At 31.2% G+C, this 15,650-nt stretch overlaps 1 protein-coding gene across 6 annotated transcripts; it reads left to right on the plus strand.

The window, feature by feature from the left end:
- Nucleotides 1-7,934: 7,934 nt before the first annotated feature.
- On the plus strand, nucleotides 7,935-15,447 carry LOC124544478 (delta-sarcoglycan-like). 6 transcript variants are annotated; one of them, XM_047123057.1, is made up of 8 exons: nucleotides 7,944-8,028; nucleotides 8,858-9,010; nucleotides 10,175-10,346; nucleotides 12,557-12,826; nucleotides 13,167-13,356; nucleotides 13,608-13,800; nucleotides 14,103-14,226; nucleotides 14,537-15,447. In XM_047123057.1, the coding sequence occupies exons 4-8, from the start codon at nucleotides 12,596-12,598 to the stop codon at nucleotides 14,723-14,725; spliced, it is 927 nt and encodes a 308-aa protein (XP_046979013.1). In that variant the 5' UTR covers nucleotides 7,944-8,028; nucleotides 8,858-9,010; nucleotides 10,175-10,346; nucleotides 12,557-12,595; the 3' UTR covers nucleotides 14,726-15,447. The 6 variants fall into 6 exon arrangements, with proteins under 6 accessions (XP_046979010.1, XP_046979012.1, XP_046979011.1 ...); XM_047123054.1 differs by having other exon boundaries at nucleotides 7,935-9,010; XM_047123056.1 differs by having other exon boundaries at nucleotides 7,935-9,010; nucleotides 10,193-10,346.
- The last annotated feature ends 203 nt before the right edge of the window (nucleotides 15,448-15,650 follow it).

Raw genomic sequence — 15,650 nt, forward strand, 5'->3', positions numbered from 1 at the left:
TAATGAGCAAAATTCCGCAATGTGGTTTCTATTGAGAAACATTCCTTTGTTTGAAAAAAATATAGTACGGCGATATTTTTTGTACATAACGAAACGATGTCATATTATAAGAAGGCAAAGAGCGCGGAGCAGTAGTTGTAAGGGCGGCGCGCAGTGACTGCGAGTCGGCGAGAACGGAAGGAAAGCGCTGCTAATTACTCGCCGCCCGAAGCAAAGCCTGCCTGCATCCTGCGCGCTAGGACAAGCGACGCCTGCTCGGAGGAAACTGCTGTGTGCGTGGTACGTACGAGTATAATCTTAGTTTTAGATCTCTTCGCGATTGCCAGACATATCGTTGACACTGATATAGGAAGTTCATACGCAGTTATTAAATATGTGGAAGTTCATTAATATATATTACAAAAGGTACTTTTATAATTTATTTTACAGATATCTCAATGTATCGACAGACATTTTTCTCAAATTTGAAACTTATTCATTTATAAATAAAAAAAATTTACATCCAAAACAAGGTAAGAAAGCCAGGTATTTAAATTAAGGTATTTGAGTTTTTCTGCTTATAGTATAATAGCATATTTTCAACTAGGAAAAGTTAGATTTCATTCGCACAATGAATACGTGAATGATTTTTTTTAAATACTTGTTAAATGTTTGTCTGCATGTTTATTCATTTAATGTATTTTTTATTTAAAAAATACCTTTTCTCCATATAAACTCATCTATATCTAATGCCATGCTTCTCCGATTGTATGTTATTATAGTAAGAATGAATATGATAATTTTTACTTTTCGTTTTTATATGTAGATATAGTTTTATAATATACAGCAGAACCGGCCAGATTTATACGTCAAATTATAATAGTACAAATTTCAGGGCTAAATATTCAGCGATTTGATAAGCGTTCTATTGTTATCCATATGGATACATATCGGCCTACTATTATTTATCTGTGATAATTTTATAAATTTGAAAGTAGCTCAGTCTGTATTTTTTTTACCACATAATGGTTAATGTATTTAACAGATCGTAATGTAATCTAACAACGGCAAACCGTGACCTGAATAAAGACGTATAAATTACGAGGTAAAAAAATAACTTACAATCTTTTTTTTTTGATGACGACGAAAGTTCTAAGAAACATCTACTATAGAAATATTTATATACATTGAAACCACAGCAGAATTTTTTTTCGATGTAGCCATAAAGTTAAAAATGCTTTGAATTACTAAAACAAGCTGCTCTAATATCTCATAATAATTTTTATATAAATAAAATCTTATTACAATTTAAACCGATAATATTAAAGTACCTGTATTCAAAATATCAATTTGTGTTATATTCGCACGACTTCTCTCGACGATTACAAATGACGACTGAGGTAGTAAACCTTTTACACCGGTGGACGCGAGTTCAATTTCTTCTCGAAAATATACAATCATTACTCCTGCCTTACTACACTTCGAAGTTGATCATAGATCATATTTCAAAACAAATCACGAATAATATTATAAAAATCACTCCTGTAATCGACACTGTTCCGGGATGAATTATCTGTATGATCGTGCCAAGACAAAGATTAAGATATCACTTCACAAATAAATGTTGAATCCATGTGTTACTGTAGTAATTAGAAAGATTCCACCCAGTACAGAACTTTGTAATGCACAAAGAACTCACAAAAGGGCGAAGAGCGAGACGCTCGCCCTACTACAGCGCGCCGCCGCCGCGTGGATAGCCATTCATAATATTGTAATAACGGCTCCCAGCAGCAGTTATTCCGTGCTTAAACGTTTTACTGCGGTCATTATCTACCCGCTGAAAGGATATGCAGGCGATAAATTGTAGAGCCTTACCTACATACATACAACAGCACTTATCTTGAAATCTAACCGCGCCACGCCGTCTTTATAGCGGAAATAATTTATTAATGTAATTGATATTTAAATGCAAATACTCACAATTATATTCAATGTGCCTTTATGATACGAATGATAAATGTAACGTTCGTGAGTTAGGTAGTTTTTATTTGTACATATGTACCTTAAATATCTGTATCGGTTTATCTAGCTGATATCTGAATGTGAACATAAAGGGAACGCGCCTTTCCTTTAGCAATAAAGAGACCATTTAATCGAAGCTTATCTGCCCGGAAGCATTCATTAGATGATTGCGCCATTACTACTGGACTCTTTTCTACCAACTCCACCCAGTTCGGAAAAATATAATTGAATGAAGATATAGAAATCGTTTCAAGAACATATCTTATAATAAAATAATCCTTTCAAACGTTAGGTATATTTTTACTTATGATCTAAATTATGCAATCACTTACTTATGCGAGCATTCAGCCAGTGGTAGAACTAATTTGACCATCAATTATTATTTAAAAATTAAGAAAACCCTGAATGAAATTTTATATTTCGATCAAAATATTTTTTTTCTACTCCTTTTTCCTAGTCTATGTCTACGGTTTCTTGAAAAAATAGTCGATGGCCAAATCTTTACAATGTATAAAACAAAGACGCTTACTGCTGTCTGCCTGTCCCTGTGTATGGTAAGATTTTTAAAATTACGCAACGGATTATATTGTGGTCTTTTTGACTCGTTGCGTCGAATGACTGAAAAACTATGAACGTTTTATAAAGAGACATTCTGTTGTATATATAATGCGAACCTGGGTCGAGTAGTACAAGATAAAAAGGTACTGTATTGTACATTACTTATTTGTGTATAGATATTTTAGAGAAATATTATAATAAATAAAGATTTCACTATAATAGTGAAGTAAATTATTTATTGGATTATATTGAATTACTTTCATTATTACCCTCAAAGCAAACGCAAAAAGAAGGCGCCCCTGCTACCCATTCAGTACCCAGTAGTCCTAAATCAACACGCCGAAGTAGCATGTCTCTATAAATGTTTCTGTAAATAATCTCCTGCGAAGATAAATACAATTATTTGGTTAAAATTATTCTTTTATCGAATTAACACGACCCGATAACTTAGATACTAAATTATTATAGACACATAAAAATAATTAAAATAACAAATACACATCATGTACTAATTGATAAACCAAATTAAAAATAACAGTTATAAACAAATAACAAACACTCGCATATAAATTTTGAGTTCAATAAACTCTAGATAAATGTTGAGAATATGCAATACTCAAATAGTCTAAAGAGTTATGTTACAGCTCTTAAATTATATGTACTCGTAAAGGTACGCAAGACACTTCGTAGCTACTCTTTTTTAATTAAATTATAAATAAACATTATTGAATGAATACTAACTTTATTGCATGAAAATAAGCATTAATTCAGTAGCTATGCCTTATTATTTAATGTTTTTTTAACAGCAATCCTAAAAGTATTTACAAGATTTAATTAAAGAATGTAATGCCTTGCCAAAGGATGGATGTATTAACTTTGCGGAGGGAAACTTGGTATTACAAGTTTATCTTTCACTTCTCTTGTTTAACAATGTTTTTCACAGTTTGCAATCAATAAAAATGTTGACTTTATAAATAAAAATACCCTCTATTAAATATCTTTGAAATAAAATAATGGTTCATTGAAATCAATTGAAATAATAACTTTTATTAGAAACCTTTTAAAGTTGACAATGCTATTAAAACTTATTTTTGATATGAAGACATGATTACATAAATGTGAATGCGTGTTTATTATAATATCATAATGTTTCTATATATATGAGTATACTTATATTAAATATTATGTTTAGTAAGGGACATGTTTTAAGCGAATACGTCACTAATAGCATATAGATCAGATATTTTTTTTAAACATATTGTCATATTTTCTATATACTTATTCTTGTACTAAAATAATATAATAAATGCAAAATAATTGATGTATCGAAAATATAAGGTGAATTCAAAAGCTGGTGCATAGCCGGCACGGGGCGCGAATCGCGGCCGCCGGCAGGTGGCTTAAATTACCGCATTTGTTACACGTTTACACGAAACTGTATCAATATTTCATGTGGATTTACACGAGTTATCGCACCGTGCATTTTGCTGTCCTAAAAATACTCAACTCTAATTACTACTGACTTTAGTCTCCAAACAGAAATATAATTCGTTAACTGTAATTGGATCATATCACCAACATATATTATTTTAAAGAATTTTATACTATTTAAATTTATACTAAATCTCATTTATGTTTCAACCGACAAATTTTTTTAAACATTTTTTTTTTCTCGTCACTCTAATAAGTCTCTGGCAACCGTTACGTCTAATGTGATAACGGTCGCTTCAGTGACGTAGTCGCGATGTGGTTACAACCAGTACTTTGGCATATAAATTACTAGTGGATACTAGCGCGCGGTGTCACCCTCATGTACAAGACTTAGTTTCAAGCTATTATCTATTTCTGTGCCAAATTTTATTCAAATACATTTAGGATTTCTTTCGGAATCGAGTATCAAACATCAATCTAAGTTTGACGTGTATAATATGATTAAGATAAGTCTGATTATACTTTGAATCTTCTATTATATTTTATGAGAATTGAATTCGAGAGGTAATTTTTAAAAGTTATGCGAGTAAAGCCATCCTATGTATACTCCATTAGTAATATAAAGTGTTATTACAATGAGACTGCAGCGCTGAATCCTCACAATGACAACTCACTCAAACGTAAACGCGAACTATTTCCATAAGAAAGGCATTGCAAAAGTTTTTCAATTTTAAAGTGACGCAGGTATGATGGGAAACTTTGGCTCAGAACGCGCCATTTCTGCCGGTTTGTTCACTTTTACTTTAAAATATAATTACTTATTATAAAAACATATCTATTAAACTAATTTAACTTTTTATTGCCCTCTAAATGCTTGGAATACGAAAAAATTAAAAAAGTAAAATTGTTGATTGAATAAACAGTGATAAATTTACAATAATACTTAATTATTATGATTTTATATAAATGGAAACATAGCATTACACATAAAAATAATTCTATAGAAATTAAACACAAATGATACATTTTTATTAGTGTATCTTCTATAATTATAATTTATCCATACACTAATAAAAATTCGAAACAAAGTAAGTATTATTTTAGATTTGATTTTAACAAAACAATCGACTATTTAAAAAATAACAGGAATATTTATGGTAAGAGAAGATTTTTCTTAAATTGATAGATTTAGTGGCAGTTCTGGGGGCACGGACGACATTATGCAGCATCACGCAGGGATCAGGGGGATTGTTTCCTAAAACAGGATCGAGTGGCAACAGTGCCTGAATTAAACGAGAATCACATCCGAGCACTTGCTCGTAATCACGTCAAATCGTGTCGCTTAGAACCGACACTGTTTTATTTCCGCCAAGCGAATCAACATCGATGTGATGCTATGAATTTAAATTGACACTAAAGTATTACATTACATTTAAATTTTCTAATTCAATAATAATAATATATTAAAAATAAAAAAAATCATTTCAAATTATAGAAAATAAATCCTAATAATAACGTAGGATAGACATAAAACTAACATACAATATCCGGCCCGACTTGGCACAAGAAGTGTTACGTTTTTACATCAAAAACTTTTATACTGTGAGTTCATATGAATATCGAATGTTTTATTCTGATTCTGAGATGAGAGAAATAATACTAACAATAAGGTTTAATAAAATCAATAATTTATGTTTAGATTAATATTCTAATCTAATCATAATCCTGGTCAAAATGTACCTTAACTTAGGTAATTTTTGTAAAATAAATTTGATATGCAAAAAGTATTTAAAATGTATCAAATAAATCGGGCCGAAGTTCCCGTTCGTGTATTTCATTCATCATAACTATGCTGTTGCAGACTTATCAGCTGTGCATTTCGCACACAAAGTCTTGAAGGTTTTGGCCAACTTTCTACTGAACTGTCTGATTTTCCTTCCGACTACGCTACACATAATAAAAGTTAAATAAAGTAGTAGCCCTAAAATGACCTATTCTGGGACAAGAGCCTCCTCTCCTAAAAAGTAGGTTTGCAATCCAAATTATTCCACCAATCTGAGAATACATACATATATCAAAATTCAAATTTCCGATATTTTCCTTTGCAAACATATACAAAAAATATAAAAAGTTCTTGCTTAGTTTAGAACTCATGTCCGATCTTGTGATAAAATCAAGTGTGGCATATTTGTGCCATCTCGAGTATATAGTGATATAATAAGATTTACATCTTTACTTTACATAAATCATGAAGGTATACCTTTGTGTATTTCAAAGTTTAATTCTTACCAAACAGGCCGGTTGAAAATATTTAAAAAAAAGCTTGAATATATTAAAAAATACTGGATATCAAAAACAGTAATTTACTAGTAAAAGTATTGAAACGCAAGATTAGACTAGTTTCGCCACACTCATCTCCAAACCATAACCTTAGGCTCAAATCTCCAAGTTCAGAAAATAAATAGTAAGTATCTAAAAAGTGCCTGCACGCTATGTCCCGGGGGCAACAGTTACCACTTCAATAAAAACTTAGATGGATACATTTCGTCACATCCAATAAGTCCTCATTGCCCTTTTGTCCCAGAAAAAGCTCTATTTCCCTTCACTACATTATAAGTAATGTAAAATGAACGTTATTTATAAAAAACGATTTTGGTATATATTTTGAGCATAATTTAAATCTATATGATATAAGCTATCCGTCCCAGCTTCGAACTTGTATAGTAAAGGTTTACAAAATTGTTATGTAATACGTGTAACTCAATCAATTTAAACCATGATATTTCTTTAACTAACTTTAGTATCATACAGACATAAATTATGCTCAAAATAACGACATATTCAGATATCTACCCATATATAGGTAGCTGACATTGCTGTGTCCGCGTGTACCTTTAAAAGATTAATATCCTTCAAAAAATATTTGCAATAAATCGCATTCTGTTCATTAATATTAAAAGAAAAAAGTTGTCAACATATAACAAATTGATATATGCAAAACACTCTGTTGTAACGTACAAGCCTGGAATAACCGCATTATTCATTCATAAAGACGACGCAAGAGCGATCCTGTGTTGCGGTAATATTAGTTTGTTTGTGCTGTCTGTCAACCGACAAATAATAAATAATATAAAACTAGTTCTACATTTAATCAAGTTTACCATCTTACTGTGTACGGTGTACATGACTATGAAAATCATTTTTAAATCAATTTCCGAATGATATTTTTTTTATATTCTAAAGGCTGTATTTAATTATTTAACAATTTTAGTGTATAAAATAAGAGTTATTAAAATTAAATTAATCGCTTGATTGTACTTCCAAAATGTCCTCTAAGCAAACACCACATGTGAAAGAATCGTATAATATATGTTTTTTTAGTAAGATAATATGAGATTTAATTTTTATTTTAAAGTTGTGAGGAAATGCTAAACTTTTTAAGCGGCTCTAGACGAAATTTCGCTTCCGTACCTTCAGTTTACCTCTTATTTAAGGCGGGATGACAAGGCAGGTCAACAATGACAGTGATATGATATATGATTTACAAACAGACTCGGAACGTTTTGTTTTCATTTCCACTTCAGCTATTTAATTTTATGAATCGTACGACTTTAATTAAATACCATAATTCGCTTAACTTTATATTTAACATATCTTTATTCATTCATCATACACATAGTTTCGAATTAAGCCATTAGTTAAGGATTGTAATAAGGAAAGTGATCATTCATAATGAGTTGCGACTTCATCACTGAAGCGTATATTATTAACTAAATTACGGAAAGGTGCCAGATAATGATAACGTTAACTGGAATTCATAATAAAGTGGGGCTCAGCTGTATCTGGAGCACATCCGAGTTATGTCCCGCGCGAGACAGGCGTTTATTAAAAATGCAGAACTTCAAAACGAGGCAGATTCGGCATCGGCGTCTCTCGCGCACGCTGCTTTCAGTCCAGTCATAAACTTTGAACCGCGTGGTCCATTGGACCGTACGCCACTATTAAATTATCATGTTCAATCGTTGTGTTTTGCATCAGGTGTTGTGTCATGAAATATTGATTTACGACAGTGTTGAATAGACGATTTGACTGTTATCACGAAACATAATAACACTCCCATAAACAAATCGAAACAGAAAATAACTTTGAAACTATCAGCATCGAAATCCCTTTTTATAGATGGCAATGAAGTTATAATTAACTCTAATTCATCCCGCTTTTCGAATGCAATTCAATGAAAATGGGACACAGCCAATTTACCTACTTCCATTTGCACTGTTAACGTGGCATAGTCACTTATTTTTAAACATCGGCGTGATATCGATCGATATACGAAAATTCATAAAACAAAAACGTAGTAGGCAAAAGGCGGGAATGCAGCGAGTATCGGTATTTTATTTACGTGAAAAGCACAGCGATATCCGTTGTGGTTCTATTTTCGCACTTTATCGTTTATTACGGGGGCCAGAAGCGTGGCGCTGAGGGCGCCGCGCGCGAGAGTCGTCCGAGCCACTTTACCGCCTGATATTATATTCTAGAGCACGCCCGCCTTGCCTCGCTTCGCGCCAGATATTTTGAGTGTTGCTTCTAGCACCTATGAATTTATCTAGTCTTAGTCACATCACTCGCCCGGTGCAGCCGCCTGCATCGTTAACAAAGGCCTATCGCTGTCAATAGTCGACTTACAAAGCCTAAAGCCAGATAATCTTAACAAGTCAGAATACATTCGTTATAAATTTTTGTGTTGTTAATAGTTCTTGATTGTTTTTAAATTGTAGTTCTTTAAATACAAAGGCTAAATTATATCATATATTTACGTTTATGTTTGTTATATTTGTTTTAATAAATGTGTGAATATTTGTGGAAGAACAATTGAATTTAAGCGCCTATATATAAAATTATTGGTTCACGATATCAACGTCTATCATCTATGGTTATATTCACTTTTAAGCGCCGGCCATTGTATTGAGGTGAAAAGCTTTAACAACAAAGGCGACAGCCCCGCAGCAACTACATATAGGTAACGTGCCTAGTTTCATATCTGAATTAAATATACGTAAACGTAAAAGGATTTGCACATCATCCTTACAATCGAGCTATAAATTTTTTTATTACATATCACTGTTTATTTCAGGACGTAAATTACATACATAAACACATACCTTCTACTGATCGTATTATGTAAAACATTTAATTTTAATAAGGTATCATTAAATAAATTAAAAAAAAACTACTTTTACACAGATCTATTTTATTATTAATATTCATGGGTATGTATAAATGCTGGCAACACTAATCCCAAAACGAAACTAAAATGTAAATTTATTTCTTCTTAAAACACCTGTCAACTGAAATAACAGCCTGAATTGAAAATAGCATCAGAGAGCAGGCCGATTCACAAGTGCATTTCGTGGTTTGAATAGATTGAACACTATCCGTACCTACTACAATGTCCAATCATATGAAATAAATATAGTTATCGAATACCAAAAGTCTCTCTTAAAACATAACATATGAAATACTGTTTAAAAACCGGACACCGTACGGACACTTAAGATTTGTTACTATATTATTTTTAATATTTAAAAATGAATACTATATATAACGTTGTTTGGATCGATACAAATAAGCTTCACGAGTCTGAGTATTTTTACACAACTATATTATATGGATAGTTGTGTACTGTTGTGTGTTTGAGTTCAGAGTTCATACATCTCTCTAAGTTCCTGAGTTTCGTCATTCTACATTTATATGCCTGAACCGATTAGGATGTATGTTTACATTCCTACCCCGGATCACGCTGGTCATCTTGTTTTTTTTTTTCTTTTTTTTCACTTAATTTGTTCACTTTCGTTGAAACATTCTATAATATATGTGTTATATTATACTCAATAGAATATATACTCGATAAAATTGTCAACATAAATAAAAAGCATCCTAATAAAACGTATCGATATTTCGAAGTAATAAAAACATCGCTCGTCAAACCTAAGAAACGGATGGCATAGCAACCTTTTATTTGTATAGTTTTCAAAAGAGTCTTTCTTTTTTTAAATATACGTACTGTGCAAAAAACAACACAACAAATTATAAAAAAAATCTGAATAGATGCCATTTAATAATCTTTTCTTTGAACATGAAGAAGTTTACGGTATTTAATTTAAGCATAAACTTATTTTTGTAGATTATTTCACTTTTCTAGTGGCCTTCTTAAGAACTACGATTGATTCGTAGATGAAATTGATGTATCTATTTATCACCGACAAAGACTTACGTTAAAAATAAAAGCTGTTTCAAATTCAAAAACTAACTACGAAGTATTTAAAGAAAACGACGGTTTCTCTTGAAAACTTAAAGTAAGTTTGGTTTTATAATTTTATTTAATAAGTAAATCCAATGACCATACAAAATGATCGAGTAACCATTTCATTCATAAAAAGCAATGTGTTAAATGAAAAAATAACGCACACTAGTATTTTCATCAATGTACATATGCTTAAATCCAAATGACGTCACAAATCCGAGTATAACCCTAGTTATAGATAACCGATTAAGATGTAAATTACGTACAGTCGTCACTAAACTCCGAGCTCTGTTGGCCGAATTCCAGTTAATTAAAAATAATGCTCTTTTCAGCTTATTTCGGAATACGCATGTGATATTTATGTATCAGTAATAGCATATTGAATAATGAAATAAAAGGGATCTAAAAGTGCTCTACTCGATATGAGCCAGCTAACTATATACTATAATGATTTGAAAGTCTTTGTTAACAATCAATAACTCATATGGAATTTTTAACAAACGAGCACATGATACTTTTTTCTACGAAAAGTCTCCCAGTTATATATACTCTGTTTGATCTTAGACTGCGTTTCAAGATTTAATTACATTTGTCTGTAATAAAGGAAAATTAAATTAAATTATATTATTAAACTGCCAAGTATAATGTACTAAAACGTATATGTGTTATGCTTATTGCCTTAGTTATTTTTTTCAGTTAGGCGAAACAAAAAATCCTTATCTATTGAAACAGATTAAAGAAATACATTACCACGCATCATCCATTCTGCATTACAAAGTGAAATATAAATTGCATGGTACATACAGTTTTTTTTTTAATTATATATATTTTTAATAGTTAAAAGAAAAATTATGCTGTAAAGTTGTTAATAATTCTAAATATTTCGAAAAAAGTATTACTAATAAATATATTTTGACATAGCAATAATAAAAATGATAATGTAAAAATATAAATATAGTATCTACCTGTTTTTGAAATATGGTCTAAATATTTAATATCATATTAGAAGACTTTTCTAATTGTATATATTTAAATTATTTACATTTCGAAAAATTTAAAAATAGTTTATAATTTTGAAAGTCCATTACTGGATTATGTGTGTGTATTATATGAGCTCGAGCTTGCTTTTTGTGCCCATTAAATACTTATTAACAAAACTTTAAAAAAATACCTATATTATTTATATCACAGCTATAATTTCTGTTGAAAATCCGATAACATATTTAACATCTATTGTATTTACTGCATATTTATTATAGTAGTAGTAGTTTACACAAAAGGTTAAAGTTAAATCACAAGTTCAGAATTAGTTATGGAAATTTCCTAACCAATCGGCCCGTATATACTAATTACTTGTGTGAGCAAATAGGTAAATGTCTTTTTAAATTAATTTACTTCTCGCGTAAAATTTTTATTCCTCATCTATGTTTTATATTTTTAAAATATTTAATACCATACCTTTTTCTTTTTTCGTAACCGCAGTTAAATACAACACTATTACGAACCAACCAACGTGCTTTTAAACGCGGGCTAAAGAAAATTTTCCTCACAGCTACAATATTATTAACGCTACTCAGACCGTTTAAGAAGCGTTTTTCGAAAGGCCTGTGTTACAGGTATTCATTAGTCGCTGTTCGCTTGCTGCGGTGCTCATTAGTAGTACACTGCACTGCGTTTTGTGCAATTGTTTTATTTTTCGGTGTCATCTAGCTTGTTTGAGACGTATTCATTAAAAAAACACTTACGTTCAAATATTGCCTATTTCTACTTGATTTCGAAATTTTGGTTGAATTTTTTTTTTTGCATTATATCTCTGACGAATTTTATTCATTCTCTTGAGTTCGTTTAATTTATTTGGCTCCTTGTAAAAGTTATAAGTTATTGATAAATTACATTTTCATAAAACAACAAATTCAAATTCATTATAAATACATACAAATCGCCATTATGCGCTCACGTTTTCCGACGCCGGCCTCGAGCTATCGGTTTTACATAAGTTGCAATGTACGCTACTAATCTAGAAAAAGTCGTATTTTTTCGATTAATGGCTTTGCATTGTTGTAAATATAATTTTTATTAAAGCTTTTTCGAAAATATATATTCATTCAAAATATTTAGTCAAATTATCTTTAATGCTTAGTAAAATAGTGGATCAGCTATCATTATATAAAAATGGATTCATAAAAGATTACCAAAAAATATAACTGTGTACAAAAACTAGAACGGAATAAACACAAATAATTAGATTAGTCATTGTTACAGGTTGATAGAGAATAAGTGAGGCATTATATTAATTTTTAAATGGAGGAAAGTGAAGGCATACGAGGATGGGGATGTACTCCTACCGGAGATCCGCCACCAGCAGCCGTAGTATCAAACGCATCAACCCCACAAGTTGGTTGCTTGCCAAGATGGGTCACTAGCGGCTGGAGGCGAAACACCTTATACGGGATCATTATATTTCTATTGATACTCGTGTTTTTAAACATAGCGTTAACGCTATGGATTATAAGTTCCTTAAAACTAACGGCGGTGAGTTTATTTCGAGTTTTAAAAGCTGTAGTACTGTCAAAAGTAACAGTCTGTAGGTAATTATTTTTCTTCGAGGTGATGATCCTTAAAATGTTATCCTTCACCAAATAAAATGTGATAAATTTACGAAGCAAGTTAAGCACGTAACATTTACTTGTAATACTTATACGGAATCGAATTCTCAATTTACGTTTATCACTTTTAACAATGTATAGATTCTTAAAACATAATTGCCAGTCTAAGCAAAAGTAATACATTACTTTTATGATGCTTATAAAATTTGTATACATGGTTTGAAAAAATGAACTGCTAATACCTTTTTTATTGTATGTTGTTACAGAGAGGTATAGGTCCAATAACTATAGTGAAGGATGGCATCCGTCTCGATGGACAAGCGTGGGTGGTTGACAATCTCATCGCGTCGACCATATCGTCACAACCCGCTCAGCCCATCACTCTAAACTCACACCGCAACTTCACCGTTCTAGTCTCGGAGCCCGACCATGAGGAACACTCCAAACTAATTATAAGTTAGGATTCATAATTAACAATAACATATTATTTAGATTTCAAATATAAGACAGTTTACAAAAATTACAATTTTAAAATAACTAATTACTTTTATATTTGAATTTGGAAACTTACTTTTTTGTTTATGTCCAAAACTCTAAACAATATAAATTTAAGTAAAATAAGAACGTTAAAACATCACATTGAATGAAATCATACATCCCTCAGTAGTTCTGCTACACGTGAATATAATTTGTACACATGTTTACAGAGAGAGATGGGATAGAATGCAGCGGGAAAGTGTTCGACGTTCGTGACAGCAAGGGTGGTGACGTGTTCTTCGCGTCTCGGGAGGAGGTCCGCGTATCCGCTGAAACTCTGTTAGTTGATGGCGCCGGCGGTTTAGCCGTGCGGAGTGCTGTCCAAACGCCACTTGTGCGAGCGCCGCCTGGCTCGGATTTACAGTGAGTATTTCTGAATAAATCTATCTATGATACTGTACAATTTAAATACATACATATGACATGTTTGATTTACTGCTGTTTTGGTACGAAAATCAGGACTATGGAATTGATAAAAAAATATTTTAAAAAGTACAGATAATTAAAGACTTATTTTGTAACTACAAGTATCCAGTAAACAAGAACAAAAAACAAAAACTTGTTTTAATTCATGTACAATGTATACCTTATCATACATTACTGAATAAATAATTTCCTTTTCTCATCTATTCATACTTGTAATACAGTACATTTTATATTTTTAGATTAGAATCTTTGACTAGACGACTAGACATGAGGGCTCCGCAGTCAATATATCTCGAAAGTAGAGCGGGTAGCATTGATATAACATCCCATAGCAACATCAAACTGGATTCAGTCGTGGGAGCCGTAAGTAACTATACTAATAACTTATACAATTCGGATAATTTAAATTGTGTTGTTAACGGTTACTTGAGCTGATATCTACTTTCAGTTGTACTCCGTTGTATACAAAGTCGTGCATTTGCTATACAACATATTTTATATAAATAATCAATCATATTTATCATACCATAACATTTTTAACAAAATAATACACAGCTTTAAGATGAAATATTGATACAATTGACGATAAAGTCTGCTGGTGTCAAATGTACATTTTTTTATTATAATTTTCGTAATTATAGAATATTTTTCAATCCTAAGTATTTACTTGCAGATTAAAATTGATGCACCAAATATAATAATTAACAATTTGAAGGAGGCAAAAACAACCGAGACTTCACAGAAAAACTCTATTGGAAAGAAAGTGTACCAGCTCTGCGCTTGCGCATCTGGGAAATTATTTCTGGCGGCATCTGATGCCATATGTGCAGTGCAAGATAACGACACCGAGTTATGCCGATGAATATGAAACAATTTATTAAAATTGGAGAACTGTTCATAGGAATATTATAAATAAAACATTTTTCTATAAAAAGAGGAGATTCTTCAACGAAAGGAAGTTCTTTAAAATGTTTATAGAGAACAGCTAGCGCTGTCAAAGTGCATAGCCAATGCTAATTGTCTTATCTTCATTGCCAAATGATGGACATACGATTTGTACTTGATAGCATACCTCACAAATTATTTATAAGGAATGATAGAAATAATGGGCACATGACGAAGAAAATTGAAAATATAACTTTATTTATAAATTATTAAGATAAGTAAATAATAATATATTTTTTATTTGACAAAAATACACCAATTGAATTTAATAATAAGATAATAGGAAGTTAATGGAAAAGATATGATCATATGTATTTTGACGATTCGCACAAAGCACAAATAAATTATTTATTAGATTACAATTTACGTCCCGTTACTATATATAACAAATCGTTATCGTATATCAGGAACCGATCGGTTTTGAGTAACTATCAATGGAATAAGCCGTTCCTATGCGTCACGTAAATGATCATACAATGTGACTAAACTTTTTGATAGGAACACTCGATTTACGCCACGTATACAATTCTACCATCCGTAAGCAAAACGAAACGTGTCTCGAGTATAGTAACCAGACGTTAACGACAATGAATAATTAAATATCGAATGTTGTACTCTATTATATACAGCAAAATCAGATGGAGATAAAATAAATTATATTTCAATAAAGACTTTTCATTTAACAATAATAATTATATTAACTTAAAATATTAGATACCATTTAAAGTAAATATATTTATATATGTAATTGTACAAAAATTTACACACAAGTCCCATTCACATTCACTGTAACCACAGTTTCCTTCTTCTACTATAAACCCTTTGATATAGACACGAGTCCG

The sequence above is a fragment of the Vanessa cardui genome, chromosome 4, assembly GCF_905220365.1.
Source record: "Vanessa cardui chromosome 4, ilVanCard2.1, whole genome shotgun sequence".
Taxonomy (NCBI): domain Eukaryota; kingdom Metazoa; phylum Arthropoda; class Insecta; order Lepidoptera; family Nymphalidae; genus Vanessa; species Vanessa cardui.

Coding starts and splice junctions, on each gene's coding strand:
- LOC124544478 (XM_047123054.1), top strand. CDS start 12,596: ATGGAGGAAAGTGAAGGCATACGAGGATGGGGATGTACTCCTACCGGA. Junction 12,827..13,166: donor GTTCCTTAAAACTAACGGCG/GTGAGTTTATTT, acceptor ATGTTGTTACAG/AGAGGTATAGGTCCAATAAC. Junction 13,801..14,102: donor CCGCCTGGCTCGGATTTACA/GTGAGTATTTCT, acceptor TTATATTTTTAG/ATTAGAATCTTTGACTAGAC.